The sequence below is a fragment of the Hyaena hyaena genome, unplaced genomic scaffold (genome assembly GCF_003009895.1).
Source record: "Hyaena hyaena isolate Hyena2069 unplaced genomic scaffold, ASM300989v1 scaffold_980, whole genome shotgun sequence".
Lineage (NCBI taxonomy): Eukaryota > Metazoa > Chordata > Mammalia > Carnivora > Hyaenidae > Hyaena > Hyaena hyaena.
Window position 1 is genome coordinate 87,088 of NW_024081615.1, and position 18,041 is coordinate 105,128.

Sequence of the window (18,041 nt, forward strand, 5' to 3'; positions counted from 1 at the left end):
TGGTTTGGTGCATCTCACAACAACACAATGAAGTCCACGCAAACGGGGAACTCTCCTATAAATCCCTGAATTCCCCAAGTCAGTCCAATGTCCTATTCTAAAAATCTTAAATTTAGAGACCCGGTCTCTCAAAATTTATGAAAAGATGAAAACCCAAGTGAATTACATAGTTGCTACTTCCTAGTCTCAATGGTACTCTCCCCAAGCCCCTAGCGGCCTCTGCCAATGCATAGCTGACCGTGTGCCGCATTCTTTGCTGCTGTCTCTATAACTGTACAGGTTGCTGGGCTTGTGCTCTGGCTTCTGCTTACGATTCCTTTGGAATCACAGGGGCAGGTAAACTACTACAGACTTCTGCTGTCTTCCTTGTATTTGGGGAAACTCCTTACTTCACTCTTACACTCCTCAAGAAGTTTTCGATCTCTGCTATATGCCAGGCACGACAGGAGATGCTTCTCTGGATTTGATTAGAGCTCCCCAGCTCCTTCTCTACATGGTCCTTCAAGCTATGGTTTGGGGCCCAAACTGATAACTCCTAGAATATTAAGGTGCTTCACCTCTTTGACTACAGACCCTGAAACTGCTCATACTACTACTCCTGATATTATGGATCTGCTCGCAGTTATCATCTCCTTTGGTAGAACCACTACCCGGGTTGGATCCACATTTGTGCTGGGTCTTCAAACACTAACATGTGTCCTAGAGGCCATGCTGGCTGCTTCCAGCTCTGCTTTAATCCCTACTTGTAGACCCAGAAGTAAAGTTGCAGTACGCAGCTGGTTACGGCATCTCATTGATTTCTGAATCTCCGTATCATGCCCCTCATCAAAACAGGGCTGGCCACACAAAGGACCGCAAAGTCTCGGGTGGGGTTTTGAAGGCAAATTTCCTGGAGTAAAGCCTTCTCCACAGTCATTAAAACCCCAAATGTTTTAAAATTGAATAATTAAAATGACTTCTATCTTTATTACGAAAAACGTCACCCTGAACAGGGTCTATTTTTAGACTATGATCTCAGGACGCCGTTAGCAGAAGGGTAATTCCACATTCAAATCTAGTCACATGAGGGAAAATTAACATAAAGCCTGAATGTGCTCACAACAAATAAATGTTTTGTCTATGTTGAGAACTTCCCACCCAAACCACCAGAAAATGTGATTTTTCTGATGGTTTTTGAAAGTGCGATTTTGTGATTTCATAAACACCGCGTTTGTTACTGTATTTCACAGAGATGAGCATAAACACTATTTACAGTTTGTCCCAGGATTACCCACATGATGACCCTGGAATGGCCTTGAGGGCAGCACTCAGGGACTAACTCAGGAGATGGGCCAAGCCTTCATAGCGAGGTGCTCCCTGCCATGACCAGCACTAGTTTCCGCAGTGTGGGAATGACACTTGCTGCCCTGGAGGTGCCCCCAGTGACAGAGAGGATACAGACTGGCAGTAATTAGGCTTTAAATGTTTAAGGGCAACAAAGTGACTCACATCAAGGAGAGATCTTATATCAGCGAAAGTAGTAGCCACCCCAAGGATTTATCAGGTCTTTGAAACTGTGTGAGAGGGTCAGCTGTAAAAGAGAGCTCTTATCCTATATTTTATGCTAGCAAGAATGATCATGACTAAGCTTTTTTAACCAAATCTTCATGCTATATCAGTACAGATACAGTATTAGCGGAGGTCACAAAAAATAAATTTAAGAGATCATGTCTTTAACAGAGTTCCCAATAATGGAAAAAAAAATCAGGTTAAAACAGACACAGAAGTATAATATTCTCTCACCTCAACTGCACAGTACTGATAATTGGTATCACTGCCGATGTGATATGGAGATCCCTCCCACCTCGAAATGCAATCCCCCCCTCTTTTTTGGAATGATTGGTGCATTAAGTTCTAAGAGAGAATAATAATTACATTGAGTTCAGGTGTTAAAATGTAGTAGGAAAAAAATTAGTTAGCACACACGCTACAGTTAGCATATCAGAAAACCGTGGGTCTTCACATTTCCATAAGCCCCAATACTGCATATAAGTGAGTGACATAAATTGCTGACAGATATATTCTCATCATTTCAAATTTTAACATGCACTTAAATACAGAATTACTAGCTCACAATATCAGAACACCTTTTGCAATCTAAAATTACTTAGGATATTAAATCCTTACATTTCTATGAATAAGTGTGGGTAAAGGTTATTAAAGTCATGTATCATACATATACTCCCTCAAAGCCCAAATAAATAATTAAATATATGTGCTCAGAATCAAAAGTTATTCACATACGCTGCTCGGTAAACATTAAATCTCTATGATCACCTACAGTTTAAAATACATCTCTATGATCACCTACAGTTTAAAATATTCAGCTCTTTGCTTAAAAAGAAGCCCTGGGAGTTTCTGCTTCTCCCAACTAGTTCTCTTTTACTGAGACATGCCAGAGTAGGATATTGATTCACCACTGTCAGAATTCTCCTAACATCTGTAACTACAAAATAATGGCAATTTGAGTTTAAAAGAATAACAAAGGCTTCTTTCCAAAAAATAAAACTATGCAACACATTCTCTCCAAGGAAAGAAGGAAAGGAACATTGTTCTCAAAACTAAAATTGATCTATACCAAATTTTAAAATCATTATGACCACTACAGGGGATCTGCAAGTGCACACTGACTATATTGGTAGGTTCGATGACCATTTTAATACCTGCAAATCATAGGATTTAATGTAAAGAGAGCTTTGGGGGAAAGCATGCTATAATATAAATTTCCACAAGATCTGGTCACAAGATGAGTAACTTCGCAGCATGTAAACTGGTCCAGGATTTGCTTGATAATTTTGCTAGAAAATGCTAGACAATGGACACTGTTATCTATGTTCATGTGATGAAGTGCAATCATCACTTCATACTGAAACTGAGCACTTGGAATTACAAACTTAATGAATGAGAACTGAAAACATGCTTACCACGGGTTGTAATGGGGCACCGGGCATCATGGCATTGGCTAGTTGCATTTGCTGGGCCAACATGGCCATGTTCTTCTGCTGAATCAAGTTATTGCGCCCGTTTATCTCCAATTGCGTTTTTAAGTGTGGGGGTGGATGAAGATATTTGCAGTTCTCCCTGGAGCAACGACCCTAAGAAACAAAAGCAAAAAATATCATCTTAAAAAGATTAGAACAACAAATTTTAAAAAGTAAAAATAATGCAAGCCTACCACTTGGATCTACCATGGGTTTCTAACACATTGTATCATCCATATCAATTTATAGTATGCTTGGAGTAGGTAATGAATTCACCCAAATGCATTATCAAAATGAGGTATTAGGACATTTGAAAAAGTTTTAAAGCTTAAAGGGAGCTCTTTTATTTTTACATTAGCACTGATATTTCTAGATTGAAGTTTAAAAATCTATAAACTGCCAGGGTAATACTAAAATAAAGAATATCAAATAAAGAATATTAGCTCCATGCAAATCTTCTGGTTAACTTTAATGAACCCAAAAGAATCATGAAGTTTTAGCATCTATTTTTACTTGTGCTGAGTTCAGAGGAAATGAACTTGGAGGATTCAAGGCACACTGACTCTCCAGTTAATACCTGTACAAGTATCTCATAACAAAATTAAATTACTACTAAGCTTTACAAGCCCATGTATTAAGAAACTTACAGGTGAAAAAAAAATTCCCACATATTCCCATTGTATATAGAGATTGGTAAATATAATGAAACACTGGTGAAAATGTAGCCTGTTTTACTTTTCAAAGTCTAGTCTCCATTGCCCAAGAACTGTACAACAATAAGAAATAGACAGGTTTACTCTCCAAAAGATTTACAACATAAAATGGAGAAACAAAATAAGTTACTATAAAATAAGAAATGTGAATAAACCCTTCCTTTGGGGATGACCCTTCTCACTGAAAATATGTATTAAATTGGGGTGCCTGGGTGGCTAAGTTGGTTAAGTATCTGACTTCGGCTCAGGTCATGATTTGTGGGTTTGAGCCCTGCATCAGGCTCTGTGCTGACAGCTCAGAGCCTGGAACCTACTTCAGATTCTGTGTCTCCCTCTTTCTCTGCCCCGCTCCTGCTTGCGTGCTCTCTTTCTCTCTCACTCACTTGCGCTCTTGCTTGCTCGCTCGCTCGCTCTCTTTCTCTCTCAAATAAACATTTAAAAATTTTAAAAAGAAAATATATATTAAAGTCCATACTAAGCAATACCGTGAGGGATGTTTCATATTATTTGAATACTATCCTCACGTCACTGTTTCCATATTATTTCTTTTTGTTGTCAAGCCTTTAGAGTAACAGGTCTCAGCAATTATTACCCTGACAACTCCTTTTACCAATAAACCTAATTAGAACCATTTGTGTCAAAGAATTATTTAATTGAAGCCGTCAACCACCTTGCTGAGCTTTCTTTGATTTTTCTAAGAAAAATCCATTTACCATAATTTGATCTTAGACTATAAACTGACTCAGCATGCTTATGTTTGTGATAAAAATCTGTCACAGTCCTAATATGAAGGATCTATTTCTGGCTTGTTTTGATTTGGGTTTTTAGGAATAAGTTTCTGCCCAGAGCTAATGTCATAGGGTACTGTTTCATGTTTTAACAAGCTTCATGGAATAAAGCATCACTAATAATACTTTAAAAACAGAAGGCAGCAGAGGACAGTAGTGGATACTGAGGAACTTGCCAGGTCTCAAGACTTGGGGTAGAGGCCGAGGTCTCTTACTCATCAGCAGTATGAATTGAACAAAAAACTAACTTTCTTTAAGTCTGGGGCTTTTTATCCATTTCAAAATTGCTATATAACCTATACCGTAGGTTTATTATGAAGATCAGAGAAGATAATGCATATGCCATGCCCTTGGTGCTACATGGCACTGTATGAGGAAGGCGAAGGTCAGAAGTTGCTATTGCCACCCCTACCCCCAGATTTTTAACTGTATTTTTAACTTTTTCTGACAAAAGTATTGACAGGAAGGTAATTTTTATAATATCTCTTAGTTATGCACATTGATACGTTCACAAAGTAACATTTATATATCTATGAGTTTTTCTATATGAAATCATGCTTGATATCTATTGAGATCACAAGTATATTATTAGCTAGAAAGCATTTGGACAAAAAAATAACTTTTACAGAAAAAACAAAACAAGACATGTAGAGTCACAAGACCGACCACAGAGAATGACTAGCCAACATAAGTCAGTTCATGGATAACACAGAGTTGACCTCGGGGCTATCTAGTTGAGGTGTTCTAGAGAAAACCTGCTTTTTCAGGACAAACAGCGTGGTTCCCAGGGAAATTCTGGTTCTCAGTATCTCCATGTCATATTTCTTACTAATATTGGATCTATATAAGTGAAAATAAGCAGAGTTATAAACACCCTGAGGATTCAGTTACTGTCAATTCACTCAGATCAGTTTCTATAGCTCCATAAATAGCACAGAGATAGCCCTGGGACTTGAACCAGGCCTTGCCAATACTAACACTAATCTTCATAAACTCTTCATTTGAGTGCCTCCCTTAACACCAACCACCCAATGCCCGCTACCTCTGAACATAGCCCAGAATGAAATCATGAAGGAGAGAAACCATATGTGTCCTATATATATTCTGTGTCAGTACATGTCAAACCTTTTGACAGAAGCTCAGACCTCTGGTTTGCATTTTGTTATTTACTACACTCTAGAAAAATGGCATTCTGGTGCATTTCTTACATAGGCTACCTTTCTATGCACAAGTTGATTCGATTGCACTAAAACCTCACTTTCAAAAAGGTATGTTTCTAAGAGTGAACTAAGGATATTTTGTGAAAAAGTATACAGACAAGTAAGTCTCTTCCACCTCTGTGGCAACAGATCTGGGGGTAGGGGGCAGGGGCTAGGGATCTGAATTTTAATAGTATTCCAGATTATTATGTATAGCAAAAACAAAAAACAAAACAACAACAAAAACCACTACAAAACACAATTCTGCAGAGCCACATGAATTTTTCATTGACATGTGTAGACAAAAAACACAGTAGCTTCTGCAACTGACATTAGATAAACTCAGCTTCCTAGGGAGTTCAAAACGTGTGTAATGCTGACTGGGCTGCTGCATAATTGTGGTTTGACAAATAAAAAGGTCAAGAAAAAGTCAGAATAAACATCCTCTTCTAGAGGACTGCCTAAAACTCTGGAGAACATCACCAGTGTTTCTGGTGAAATGAATTTCTGGAGAAAGGAAATCTTTCATTAAGATTTAAGACAGGGGAAAAATGGGCAGGGGGCACCTGGGTGGTTCAGTCTGTTAAATGACTAACTCTTGGTTTTGGCTCAGGTCTTGATCTTGTGGTTTGGGTTTGACCCCCCCACATCAGTCACTGTCAGCTGTCAGCACAGAGCCTACTTGGGATTTTCTCTCTCTCCCTCTCTCTCTGTCCCTCCACTGCTTGTGCTCTCTCTCTCTCTCGCTCTTGCTCTCTCTCTCTCTCTCTCTCAAAATAAATAAAACAAACCTAAAAATATCTTTAAAAGAGAGTTAAGGTAGGGGCATCTGAGTGGCACAGTTGGTTAAGCATCTGACTCGATCTCTGCTGAAGTCATGATCTCACAGTTCATGAGTTAGAGCCTCGTACTGGGCTCTGTGCTGATAATGCAAAGCCTGCTTGGGATTCTGTCTCTCCTTCTCTCTGCCCCTCCTCTCCTTGTGCATGCTCTCTCTCCCTAAATAAATAAAAATATTTTTTTTAAAAAAAGAGTTAAGGTAAACACACCACGAGTACCCCTCCAGGTTCATCCATCTGAATTCTCAGAAACATGCCTCAAAAAGCACTAGCAAAAGAATGAACACTTCTTAATAAATCCTTAAAGATGAATTCTACTCCAACTCCATTCTGGGACAATGAAAATAACAGAATGAAAACTAACTCTAGTACCAAACTCTGATACTGAGTTGCACTAATTTAATGATGCTTTTTTCAGAGGCCAGTAATTTGAACAACCCATAAAGTTTGCCACCATAAAGGGAGAAAAGGTAACAGAAAGTTTGTAAGTTTCACCAAGGATTAAACAAGATTTGTGTGGAGATTCAACTTATTTAGTGTTCTAAAATCTATACAGTGACAATACATCCTAAAAATCTAAGAATAGAAATTCAATCAGTATCTAGCCTTCACCTACAGAAATTTTTATAAAGGAACAGGATTCTACATCATCCAGAGATTTCACCTCAAGATACATTAAATTGGGTTGCTAGGCTTAATGCCAACATATAAATATGAAGCAGTTTTTATTGCAGTTTCATTGCTCTATGAAGTTCCACCTATTGCCATATAATTGTACACTGTATCCAACACAGCTTGGTTCAAAGAGCAGAACAGCCGCTTTGTTAATTACTTGCTGTGTGACCCTGTGGGAGTTAAATTCTCTGAATGGCCATACCTTTTCTGTGGAAAAGTAACAATACCATTGACTTCACTGGTGACACATAAGGGTTGAGCAAGACAGTGGGCCAACTTCATACATGACTCGTGATTTAACAGGCTGTCAATAAATATTAATTCTTTTCCTCTCTCTTTTTAAGTTCTCAAGCTAATAACAAACAGCAGTTGCTTAATTTAGCACTGTCTGTGTTAAAAGTACTAAAAATAATGCAAATAGCAAAACCTAGTGACAATGCCTGTCAATCGTCAATAATATAATACCAGACTGGCCCTTAATGATCATTCTGTATTTGCCACATCCAGTACGGAAAAAATGCCATTCTAATACATTTCTTTTAGTGCTATGTTTCTGTGGTTTGCTTTTGTTGATGACACTGACAGTTTATTTTCAGTGAGCTATCCAACTGGCTCGCAGGCCACTCTATAGTCTATGCCATAAATACGTTAGACACTTTTCAAAGAGGCTTTTTATAGGCTTTTTATCTGAACACAGATTTCAAAAATATCACTATAATGCATATAAGGTATACTTTAAGGGAACAGAGGAAGTTCAATAAAATATCAATTCAGACTGAGTCCAGCTTTCTCCAATAATTTTTCTACTACTTTAAATTAAAAGTAGTCTTTCCAAAATAGTTACAAATTTTCCCTCGTAATCTTAAAAGCCTGTATGATGAGATCAGTAATTGTCATTTAAGAGATCAATTCTTCAAGTCTTTAATTTCTGAAGTTATAAACTATTCACTGTGAATTTAAGGATATTCTCACTAGCTTTTGAAATAGGCACAAATTTGTGATTAATAACAAAGAAAACTTATGTTTAAATTAACTGTGTGAGCTTCAAAATAAATGCCTGCTTAATTTTCAAACATAAGAGCTTAATAATATGTGTACTTTTAAATAATTAATAGTATGAGCATATCTGGTACATACCTAAAAATGATATGAATGTATATATACTATATGATACATATAATGAGATATAAAGATAGAATAGAATGGAAGAATAAAGAAAAAATTGAATGAAACTACAGATGGCAATTTAAATATGAGAAAACTATCAGCTATTTTTAATATTTAAGAACTAATAATAAAAAAATGAAACATATTACTTAGAAGTTGGCTAAACTTAGTAAAACAAAATCAAAATTCTATTGAAAACTAGAACTAATTTTCCATTTTTAACTATGCTTCTTCAATCTGAAATTTAAAAATACTGTGATTTATGAGGTCAGAATGTAAAAAGACATCTTTTAAGCTGCCAAATGGTAACTATGTGGTAGAATTAAAATTATTGGGTCATATTTGGGTAGGCTCAGGAAATAAAGGAACAATGAAAAAATTATAGGGGTACCAGCTTATACACATAAGTCTTTTTCTAAATTTCACTGGAAATACTAGTTTTCAGGAAAAACTGTTCAAATGCTAACTATTTATTTCAATTGTTAAAACAAAACCAGTATTTCCTTTGGGACAAATGATTTTTACCAATGTTTCTGAAGCACTTTCTGGAGATAGTCACTGATCAGAAAATGGCCAGAAACTCTGGCAAAGGAATTTGGTAGCTTCCTATTGAAAATTCTGGTTTTTTTTTTTCAGTTAAGATGATACAAATATCTCACAAAAAATTTTGCCAAAGGGGAAAAAATTGGCAGTCAAGAAATATCATTTCATGCATTTCTAAAAATGTTTCTTATGGTTCTAGCATGCTAATTTGTGATTATCAATCCTAATATAAGGTGAATAAATTTTCATATATAATATTTATTTTAAAGTTACAAGCATCTAGTGGTAGGAAATTTATGGCAGTTTATATTATTTTTAATGTTTATTTATTTTTGAGAGAGAGAGAGCACCAGCAGGGGAGAGGCAGAGAGGGAGAGGGAGAGAAAGAATCCCAAGCAGGCTCCATGCTATTAGTGCAGAGTCCCATGTGGGGGCCTCCATCCCACAACCATTAGATCATGACCTGACCTGAAATCAAGAGTCAGATTCTTAACCAACTGAGCCACCCAAGCGCCTGTATGGCAGTTTAAAACATGATTAAATTTTGAGAAAAAATTATACACACAAACATCCATGCACACCCATTTACACTTTTGTTTTTATTTAGGTGAATATGAGTTTTCCTAACTCCAGACATTACAGTTGATTGGCTCGCAAATACTGAAAACAAATTAATTGTACCTAACACACAGATATGTTGTGTTAGCCTTAAATGTATGTTTTTCTTACAATCTACTTGTCCCATAAAGGAGTTGTTCTAGCTTACAGGAATAAATACATCCTAAAAGGAATCTCAAGGTCTCTAAATCTCAGCCCTACTGACATTTTGGGCCATATAGGCTTTGTTGTGGAGCTGTTCTGTGCACTGTAGGATGTTTAGCAGCATCCCTAGCTTGCTAGATGCCTGTCACACTCCTGTCCTCAGTTACAACAATGAGAATGGTCTCTGGGTACTGCCAATGTTTCTGGCGGTGAGGATGAAGCAAATCATCTCCAGTAAAAAGTCAGCCACTGTTTTATACCTCATGGAATGTAATGGAGGCTATGTTAGTCTGCTTTGGCTGTAACAACAAAATACCATAGATGGACCGATAACAACAGGAATTTATTTTCTCACAGTTTCTGGTAAGAGTGCTTTCTGGCTTGCAGACAGCTAGCACCTTGCTATTCCAATCATACAGCCTTTCCTTGATGCATGCACAAGAGGAGAAAGTTTGTTCCCTGGCATCTCTTATAAGGACATTAATCCTATCAGATCAGGGTCCCGCTCTTGTGACTTTAACCGTAATGATTTCCTTAGAAGCCCCATCTTCAAATATAGCCACAGAGGAAAATAGAGCTTCAACGTAAGAATTTTAAGGGGACACAAATATTCAGTCCAGAAAAGGAACACACATAATTAAAACTGCCACCCCAAAGCTATTTATAATTAGCTTTAAATATCTTCATATTTACATGTCAATGTCTGGGAGCTTCCTCACACATAAGATAATAGATTCGTACTATAAAACCAGACTCAAAAAGAGTGGGTGACTGACCAGTTATTCCTTCTAATTTTGCCAAATTCTAATGGTTTCAGGTTCTAAAAATTTTCAAGGTATCAATATGTGAGTTACAATGTTTATTTTTCTTTTATTTGAAATGAAAGCAAATAAAGACTGTAGATTGTTGTATATAAACAAGTAAATCATTACATTCCAAAAAGATACTAATAGTGTCATTCACCTGTTAACTAGAATACCAGATATGCTGACTTTTTTTTTTTAAAGGTTTTACTTTCCTTTAAGTCTTTTCAGGATAACTAAAAGTGACACATATATCTCTAACTTTGAAAAAGAAGCTACTGAGGAAGATAAATTAAGTAGCCACATAACTCAGAAAAATAATTAACAATTTCTGACCACCACTTGAATTCTGGTGGAGCCATTGTATAAAGTTGTTTTTAGTCCTAAGCAAATGTATACATATGTTTGTAAACCATTACACACACACACACACACACACACACACACACACACACACACACTCACTGCAATTATGTACCTATTTCTTTTCTTTAAAAATTTTTTTTAAAATTTTTTTTTTAATGTTATTTATTTCTAGGAGAGAGAGAGACAGCATGAGCAGGGGAGGGTCAGAGAGAGAGGGAGTCACAGACTCTGAAAGAGGCTCCAGGCTCTGAGCTGGCAGTCAGAACAGAGCCCCACGCGGGGCTCGAACCCACGAACCGCGAGATCATGACCTGAGTGAAAGCTAGATGCTTAACCGACTAAGCCACCCGGGCGCCCCCTTTTCTTTAAAAATTTTTAATGTTTTATTTATTTCTGAGAGAGAGAGAGAGAGAGACAGCGTGAGCAGGGGAGGGTCAGAGAGAGAGGAAGACACAGAGTCTGAAAGAGGCTCCAGGCTCTGAGCTGGCTGTCAGCACAGGGCCCAAACCACGGCGTGAACCCATGAACCATGAGATCATGACCTGAGCCCAAGTCAGACGCTCAACCAACTGAACCACCCAGGTGCCCCTATGTACCTATTTCTAAGAGCAGCATATGTATTACAAACTTATGATTCTGCTCTTGTTGCAAATTTAAGAGACCTAGAATATTAGATTTAAAATTTGTATTTCATGTTTTATTTGGAAAACACATAAAAACTTTGAGAAAGTGATAGAATAAAACCTAAAGGAACTCTGAACTATCATTTGGTAATAAATTACTAATGTGGTTGAAAGGATATTTTCAGGGGCGCCCGGGTGGCTTAGTCGGTTAAGCGTCCGACTTTCGCTTGGGTCATGATCTCGCGGTTTGTGGGTTCGAGCCCCGCGTCGGGCTCTGTGCTGACTGCCAGCTCAGAGCCTGGAGCCTGTTTCAGTCTGTGGCTCCCCCTCTCTCCGACCCTCCTCTGCTCACGCTGTCTCTCTCTCCTAGAAATAAATAAAAACATTTAAAAAATTAAAAAAAAAACATTTAAAAAAAAAAGGATATTTTCATTTTTTCTCAGAAAATCTCCATGAAGATTTCACTGATTTTATGTTATTGTTTTGTTGTGTTGTGTTTTATAAAGTGTATACTATAGTGTATTATAAACATATATAGTATATATACTCTTAAGAAACCAATACTATATATTTACTATATTTAAGTAGTATAATATTTTAAATAGCAAATATATAAATATTCACATATTAACAGCAATCTTCCTATTTCTTTTAATTTTCAAATATTGTGGTGCTTTAATCCAGATAACAAAATGAGATTTTTTTTTTTTTTTTTGCATCCTGTACCTATTTCAGAGTTTTATCATGTGGAAAGGCAAGAAAATACTCTTAAACCAAACGCTACTTCTCCGGTTTGAATTTCCTCTTTGGATTTTTCAGGTAACACCAGAGACAAATGCTTAGGATTCATAAAGAACATGAAGAAAGGAGTCAATTCTCCCTTTATTTTGCTAGGTATTTAATCTGTAGCCTTCTGAACTTAACATGAAGTAAACATAGTAACACTAATCAATATTTAAAGCTGAACTTTCTAGGTGTAAATTATTCCAATTTCATCCAATCAACGTAAGACCAAATGCCTAGAGCTCAGGTCAGCACAAGAGCTGGGAAAATTTTCTCTTATCAGTGAGAGAGAAAAGCAGAAATTTATGCATGTATTTTTACTGAAATATTCTGAAATATTTTACCCCAGATACAACATATTTTCAAATGAAACACAACAGAAAGCCAACTTAGATTTCTCCCTTTCTCGATCTCATAAAAAGCTCATGTTCACATACACACCGTGGCTTAACAATGTTTGAGACTGCCAGGACAAGAAAGAAAGAAAAATATAAACACAGGTACAGGCCCAATCTGTTGAGTTTAAATGTGTCATCTTACTGGCCTGAGAGAACGCAAAAGAAGGTTAACAGACTGAGTCATGTTAAACACATTCTCATCGAAGTCGAATGTGATCTCAAAGCAGCAGTTTTAGGGGAGACATAATTTTAGGTTAGACATCGTGTTCATAGGATGTCCTAGGCACTACTTCATAGAACATTCCTAAGTGTGATGCTGAAGATGCTTGGACATTAAAACCAATAGTGACATTTACAATATCCCAAAATATCCTAAATGCTGACGCAAACTCCGTGCAATCTAACTCAAACATCAGGATACTATGACTTTTTCCCCAGAGAACTTAGGAGCTTTAATTGCACAACTCCCATTAATCATCTTGTATATGGCATAACTGAAACTTTACACATCTAGAGAAGTATTACATAATGCCTACGAGTCTGAGGAGGCGGAAAAGGGGGGGAAAATGCAACAAATCACACACATTCTTGTACAAAAACACCACTCCTTTCTCCAGCAGCTTTTGTCAGTGAGAGATCACATACACATACAACTGTGACAGCCACAGGCTGATGAGCACACAGTTTTAGCAGACGGTCCTCTGGAGAAATGTTAGCCTCTTCAGTGGGAACCCACGAAGATCTTATATTAAGAAATGCTTATGATGGGACAGGCTGGAAGAAGAAATGGACTCACTTCTGCATTACACCCATGGCCTCCTCTACACCACAGAATCCCACAAAAGACGTAACCTACTGTACGAAGTGCTATGAAGGGTTTAATTGGCACCTACTGTCTGCGCTTATTCCACGGTCTTCCTGCGTTCCCAACATGGGTCTGGCCAACATTCCTGAGTCAAACCAGAGTCTCCATGACCTTGTGAAAGCCCAGTGACATTTGGTAGGTGCCAACATCATTAAACAGTCCAACATATCTTGGCTGGTTTTTTATGGCATCATAAAATTGGAAATGCCAGATCACTATGTTTCTATTATTTTTTCAATTGCTTCATTATTTTTTGGGGGCAGCAACTGTCAAACTTCTAAACTGTTTGTAGCAGAAACACTTCTGAAATTTTACGGCATCCAAATCAGGCACTCTTCAATCTTGGCTGATAATTAAAAACCCTAGCATTTACATAATAAAATTTAGTGGTCTATTTGTGGTGCATGCCTTTCAATTGAGAAATATAAAATGTTTTACAAATAGAACCCAATTCATCATACCACGATTAGGTGGATTACAACATAACAGTGTTTATTATATTTCTACGGATTTCCTGAGGGTTAATAAAAGGTAAATTTCTTATGTCAAACATATGGACTTTTTCCTTAATAATTTCTTGGAAGACTTGTTGGAGCAGTACTTTACAGACCTATTCCAGCCCCTGGTACACTGGCGAAGCAGAAATTGCCGTCTTTAAATACCCCTCCAAAGGTGTGTGTGGGGGGGGTCCTTATCCAAGGGCACATAACTGGACAGAGGTAGTCTAACTAAGAAGTTGGCACTCTTCACCACCGTGCTGGAAGTATACATCCATACTGATGACCACTTTTACATGCTCAAGTATGTATGTATGTGTGTTTTCCTAATCACTACTCATACTAAAACATACATGACTCTAACCAGAATAAGTCAGAACTGAATGAATGCTTCAAACCCCTTTAAGTTCTACAAAGGAAAAGATATTTCACAATATAAACAACTAATTTTTGGGAAGCCTAATCCACACAGTATTTCCAGTGTGTAATGGGAACCAGGAGATTCCCTTATAAATTTCAGTTTCTCTGTCATTCATTTTTTCTCCCTGAATTCTTGCAGAATTAACAGTAGTAAATAAGTGAATACCAAACAAGTTAAAATCTGACTTCACACTATCCGCATCAATAAGACACCTGGAGAGGTTCTTGGATTATCTTTGGATCCCCTGACGGGCTTCTGTGATGTAGATACCTCACAAATGGACATTTGGGTGTATCAATGGATATACCAATGGATACTGATTTATCACAAAGAAAGAAAAGGTAATTTTATTAAAATTTTTAATGTTTATTTACTTTTTGAGAGAGAGAGAGAGAAAAAGGAGGGGTGGAGAGGCAAAGAGAGAGAGGGAGACACAGAATTGAAAGCAGGCTCCAGAGCCTTACGTGGGACTCGAACTCACAGACTTCAAGATCATGACCTGAGCTGAAGTCAGACACTTTAACAACTGAGCCACCCAGGCTCTCAGAAAAGGTGTTTTTGTATAGAAAAAAGATATATATTCTTTATATACAAACATGTATAAATGCATATTAATATAAATGTATATTTATACAAACATATAAATGTATAAACATGTAAATATATATTTACATAATATACATACATGTGTAATATGCATAAATATATATTTATGCATATATTTTGCTATATTCGTATACATATAAACATATGTGTATATTTAAACATATATAAATACATAGGTTTATATATATAAATACTTTACATATATATAAAATGAAAAATATAAGTGATATTGAAAGGATGGCAGATGTTCAAGGGTAAGTCTTTTCATTCAGCAGTATAATGGAAACTAAAGGAAATCAAAGAGGTAAAACATTTTGGTGAAGTCAGCTCAAGAATAATAACACCATTACCTTGTATTTATATGAGGCATTTGCTATATTTGTACTTTCTAAATATACATACCTACAAACGTAATAAAAATATTTTTACATATCAAAAATAACATTTTTAGTAGCTATGATAAACTTTAAAGAATAACATGTGATATTTTCAAAGTCCCACCTCAACGTTTCCTTTGCGAATCTTTCATCCATGTCCACTAGTTGGGGTAGTATATACTATGCATATGATGAATGCTTAGATAATTTTCTCAACTGTGACAGATGTCCAAAATTTTGTTTGTCAATTACATGCAGAAATTATTAGACCATACTGCTTCTCTAATCTTTTAGAGAGATCATCGTCTTTGCCAAATATCAAACAACTTTTCTTTCCCCAGGTTCTCATTCAGACTCCTCTGTAAACTCTGGGATTCCCTAACTGAAAATAAATGTTGTTTGCTGACCTCACAGATTTGGTCTCAAGTCCAGCGATTAAATGCTATTTCTTCACATAAACAAGAATGACAGAGCACAAAGAAAAGGTGAGGCGACAAAGGTCCTTACCACTGCTGGCCACTGTCTCCTTCAGACAGATCAACTTTGTACTTGAACAAAATGTACGCAATGACACTGGCTCTGTTCCTGTGGGTAAGGCACGGCCCTCCCCCCACATCCCCATGACAATTTGCTAAAATTGTGCACAGCCATCAGCCCTCTCTCGGACTTCAGGCTGCAGCGAGGGAAAGACAATTGGCTCATGAGCCCCAAACACATCTCGATTGGATGCTGACTGCAGCAGCACAGACAGTAAGGGTGAAAAAAATCTCTTGGAGCAAAAAAAGCAGTATCACAACACAGGTTATCTGAGCCTGTCTCCTTCTGTCACTACATCTACCCCCACTGACTTCCACTGCCTTTCTAAGCAAGGTCCCAAATATCTATAAAGAAATGACACTCAACAAAAGTTCCTTAAGAATGATCACTGGGGATAAAATGGGAAAGAAATGTGAGAAAGAATTTTGAGAAAGAATTCATAATTCTAGTATCCTTCAGGAGCTTTGTGAGAAAGGATCCGTGTTACCAATAAACAAACAAGTGAAAAGAGATGTCTGTGAACTATGCAACTCTTACCAACGTCTATAAGATGACTCTTTAAGGCAGAGGGGTACTGGAGTCATCACTTAAAACACAGACACCCGAAAAAGTTTAATCATCACAAGGTTGCTCTGTTCTAAAAGGCAATCAGAGGCCGCAGAGCATATTCTTAAGTGTTTATTTAAGATGAAAAGTATGGAGATGTTGGGCCTCACAGGAATGTCAGCCATGGCAACACTGTTTTTTAATAAGCAGGAATGTGAACCTAAGAGGGAAAAGCACAGGCTGCTGTCACATGATGTTTTTCTCCTGCTATCATATCAACATTTAGGCTGAAAGCCCGGATCTGCTAAACACCAGGCCTGGGTGCAGTAAGCGAGTAAAGCCATGTATGCATGAGTTTTACTCTCTACCACAGGCTAAAGCAAACAGTGGTCAGTGGCAAGAGTTGTTCACCTTCCTTGGCACTTTGTGCGTGCCCCTCCCCTAACAGTGTCACATGGCTCTACTGTGCGTTTTTACACATCTTCTTCCCATGCCCACTGTCTCCAGAAGGAGTCCGGTCCCAACCTTGTGGCCACCGGCTTGGCCAGGCCAGTAAGCCCAACAACTGTTTGCCAGGTGAATGAGTCCTGCCTGTAGTTCAGAATATAGGATATTCTGTCCAATCAAGTTCTCAAAGATTCCTTCGCACCTTCTTCAGGACCTCTATCAACTCACATACTACAGCCCCATTTCCTCTTCATCAATTATATTTCCCTTTTCCCCTAGTCTCCTCCCATTTGTTCCCTTTTCAAGTAACTTCTTACTACCGTGACCAAACCACATCTTTGTACTCTGCTCCCACCCAGATAAGATATTGCACTTGTTGGATTTATCTTTATCCTTCACTTGTAAGTCATAAGCTTCTCATACACAGGCCTTAGAGATCTGCACACAGGAAATGAGCCAGGACTTGACACACACACACACAAAAAAAAAAGGCAAATGAGCCCCAGCTCAATGGTTAACATCACATGAGCTGGAAATCACGGAGTTGTTTGTTCAAATGTCAACTTTGATATTTATTAGCAGTGACATTTTACATTAACTATTCCACCTCACTGAACCTCAACTTCCTCTTCTATAAAAATGAAGATAAGAATACCATCCTAGGCATGATGTAAGTATTAAAGGAGAGAATGTACACAAGGGCCTCGATTATGTTCTGGTACTCAGGAAATAGAAATTACAGGGCCTTTCTCACTCTCCTAGCACGTTCTTTACAACCCTGCAGTCCTTGCTTCCTGTTACTCAGTCCCCTATCTCTGCACAAGCTTGAAAGCATCCTTTCTCGTCTTTGCCAGACTCCTTCAGCTCAGCATCGAGATAGAATCTCTTCTAAAGAACTCACATGGGGGGGCGCCTGGGTGGCTTAGTAGGTTAAGCATCCGACTTTCGCTTAGGTCATGATCTCGCGGTTCGTGGGTTCGAGCCCCGCGTCGGGCTCTGTGCTGACAGCTCAGAGCCCGGAGCCTGTTTCAGTCTGTGACTCCCTCTCTCTCTGACCCTCCCCTGC

The 18,041-nt window shown here is 37.7% G+C and overlaps 1 protein-coding gene across 10 annotated transcripts in view; it reads right to left on the reverse strand.

The window, feature by feature from the left end:
• Nucleotides 1-18,041, reverse strand: part of MBNL1 (muscleblind like splicing regulator 1) — a 182,382-nt gene that overhangs the window by 39,298 nt on the left and 125,043 nt on the right. For all 10 annotated transcript variants that reach the window (XR_005526269.1, XM_039221416.1, XM_039221414.1 and 7 more), the window contains one exon: nucleotides 2,964-3,134. Coding sequence is in view for 9 of the 10 variants with exons in the window: in XM_039221414.1 (XP_039077345.1) it covers nucleotides 2,964-3,134 (171 nt within the window). In the remaining variant the exon portion in view is untranslated. The remainder of the gene's footprint in view (nucleotides 1-2,963; nucleotides 3,135-18,041) is intronic.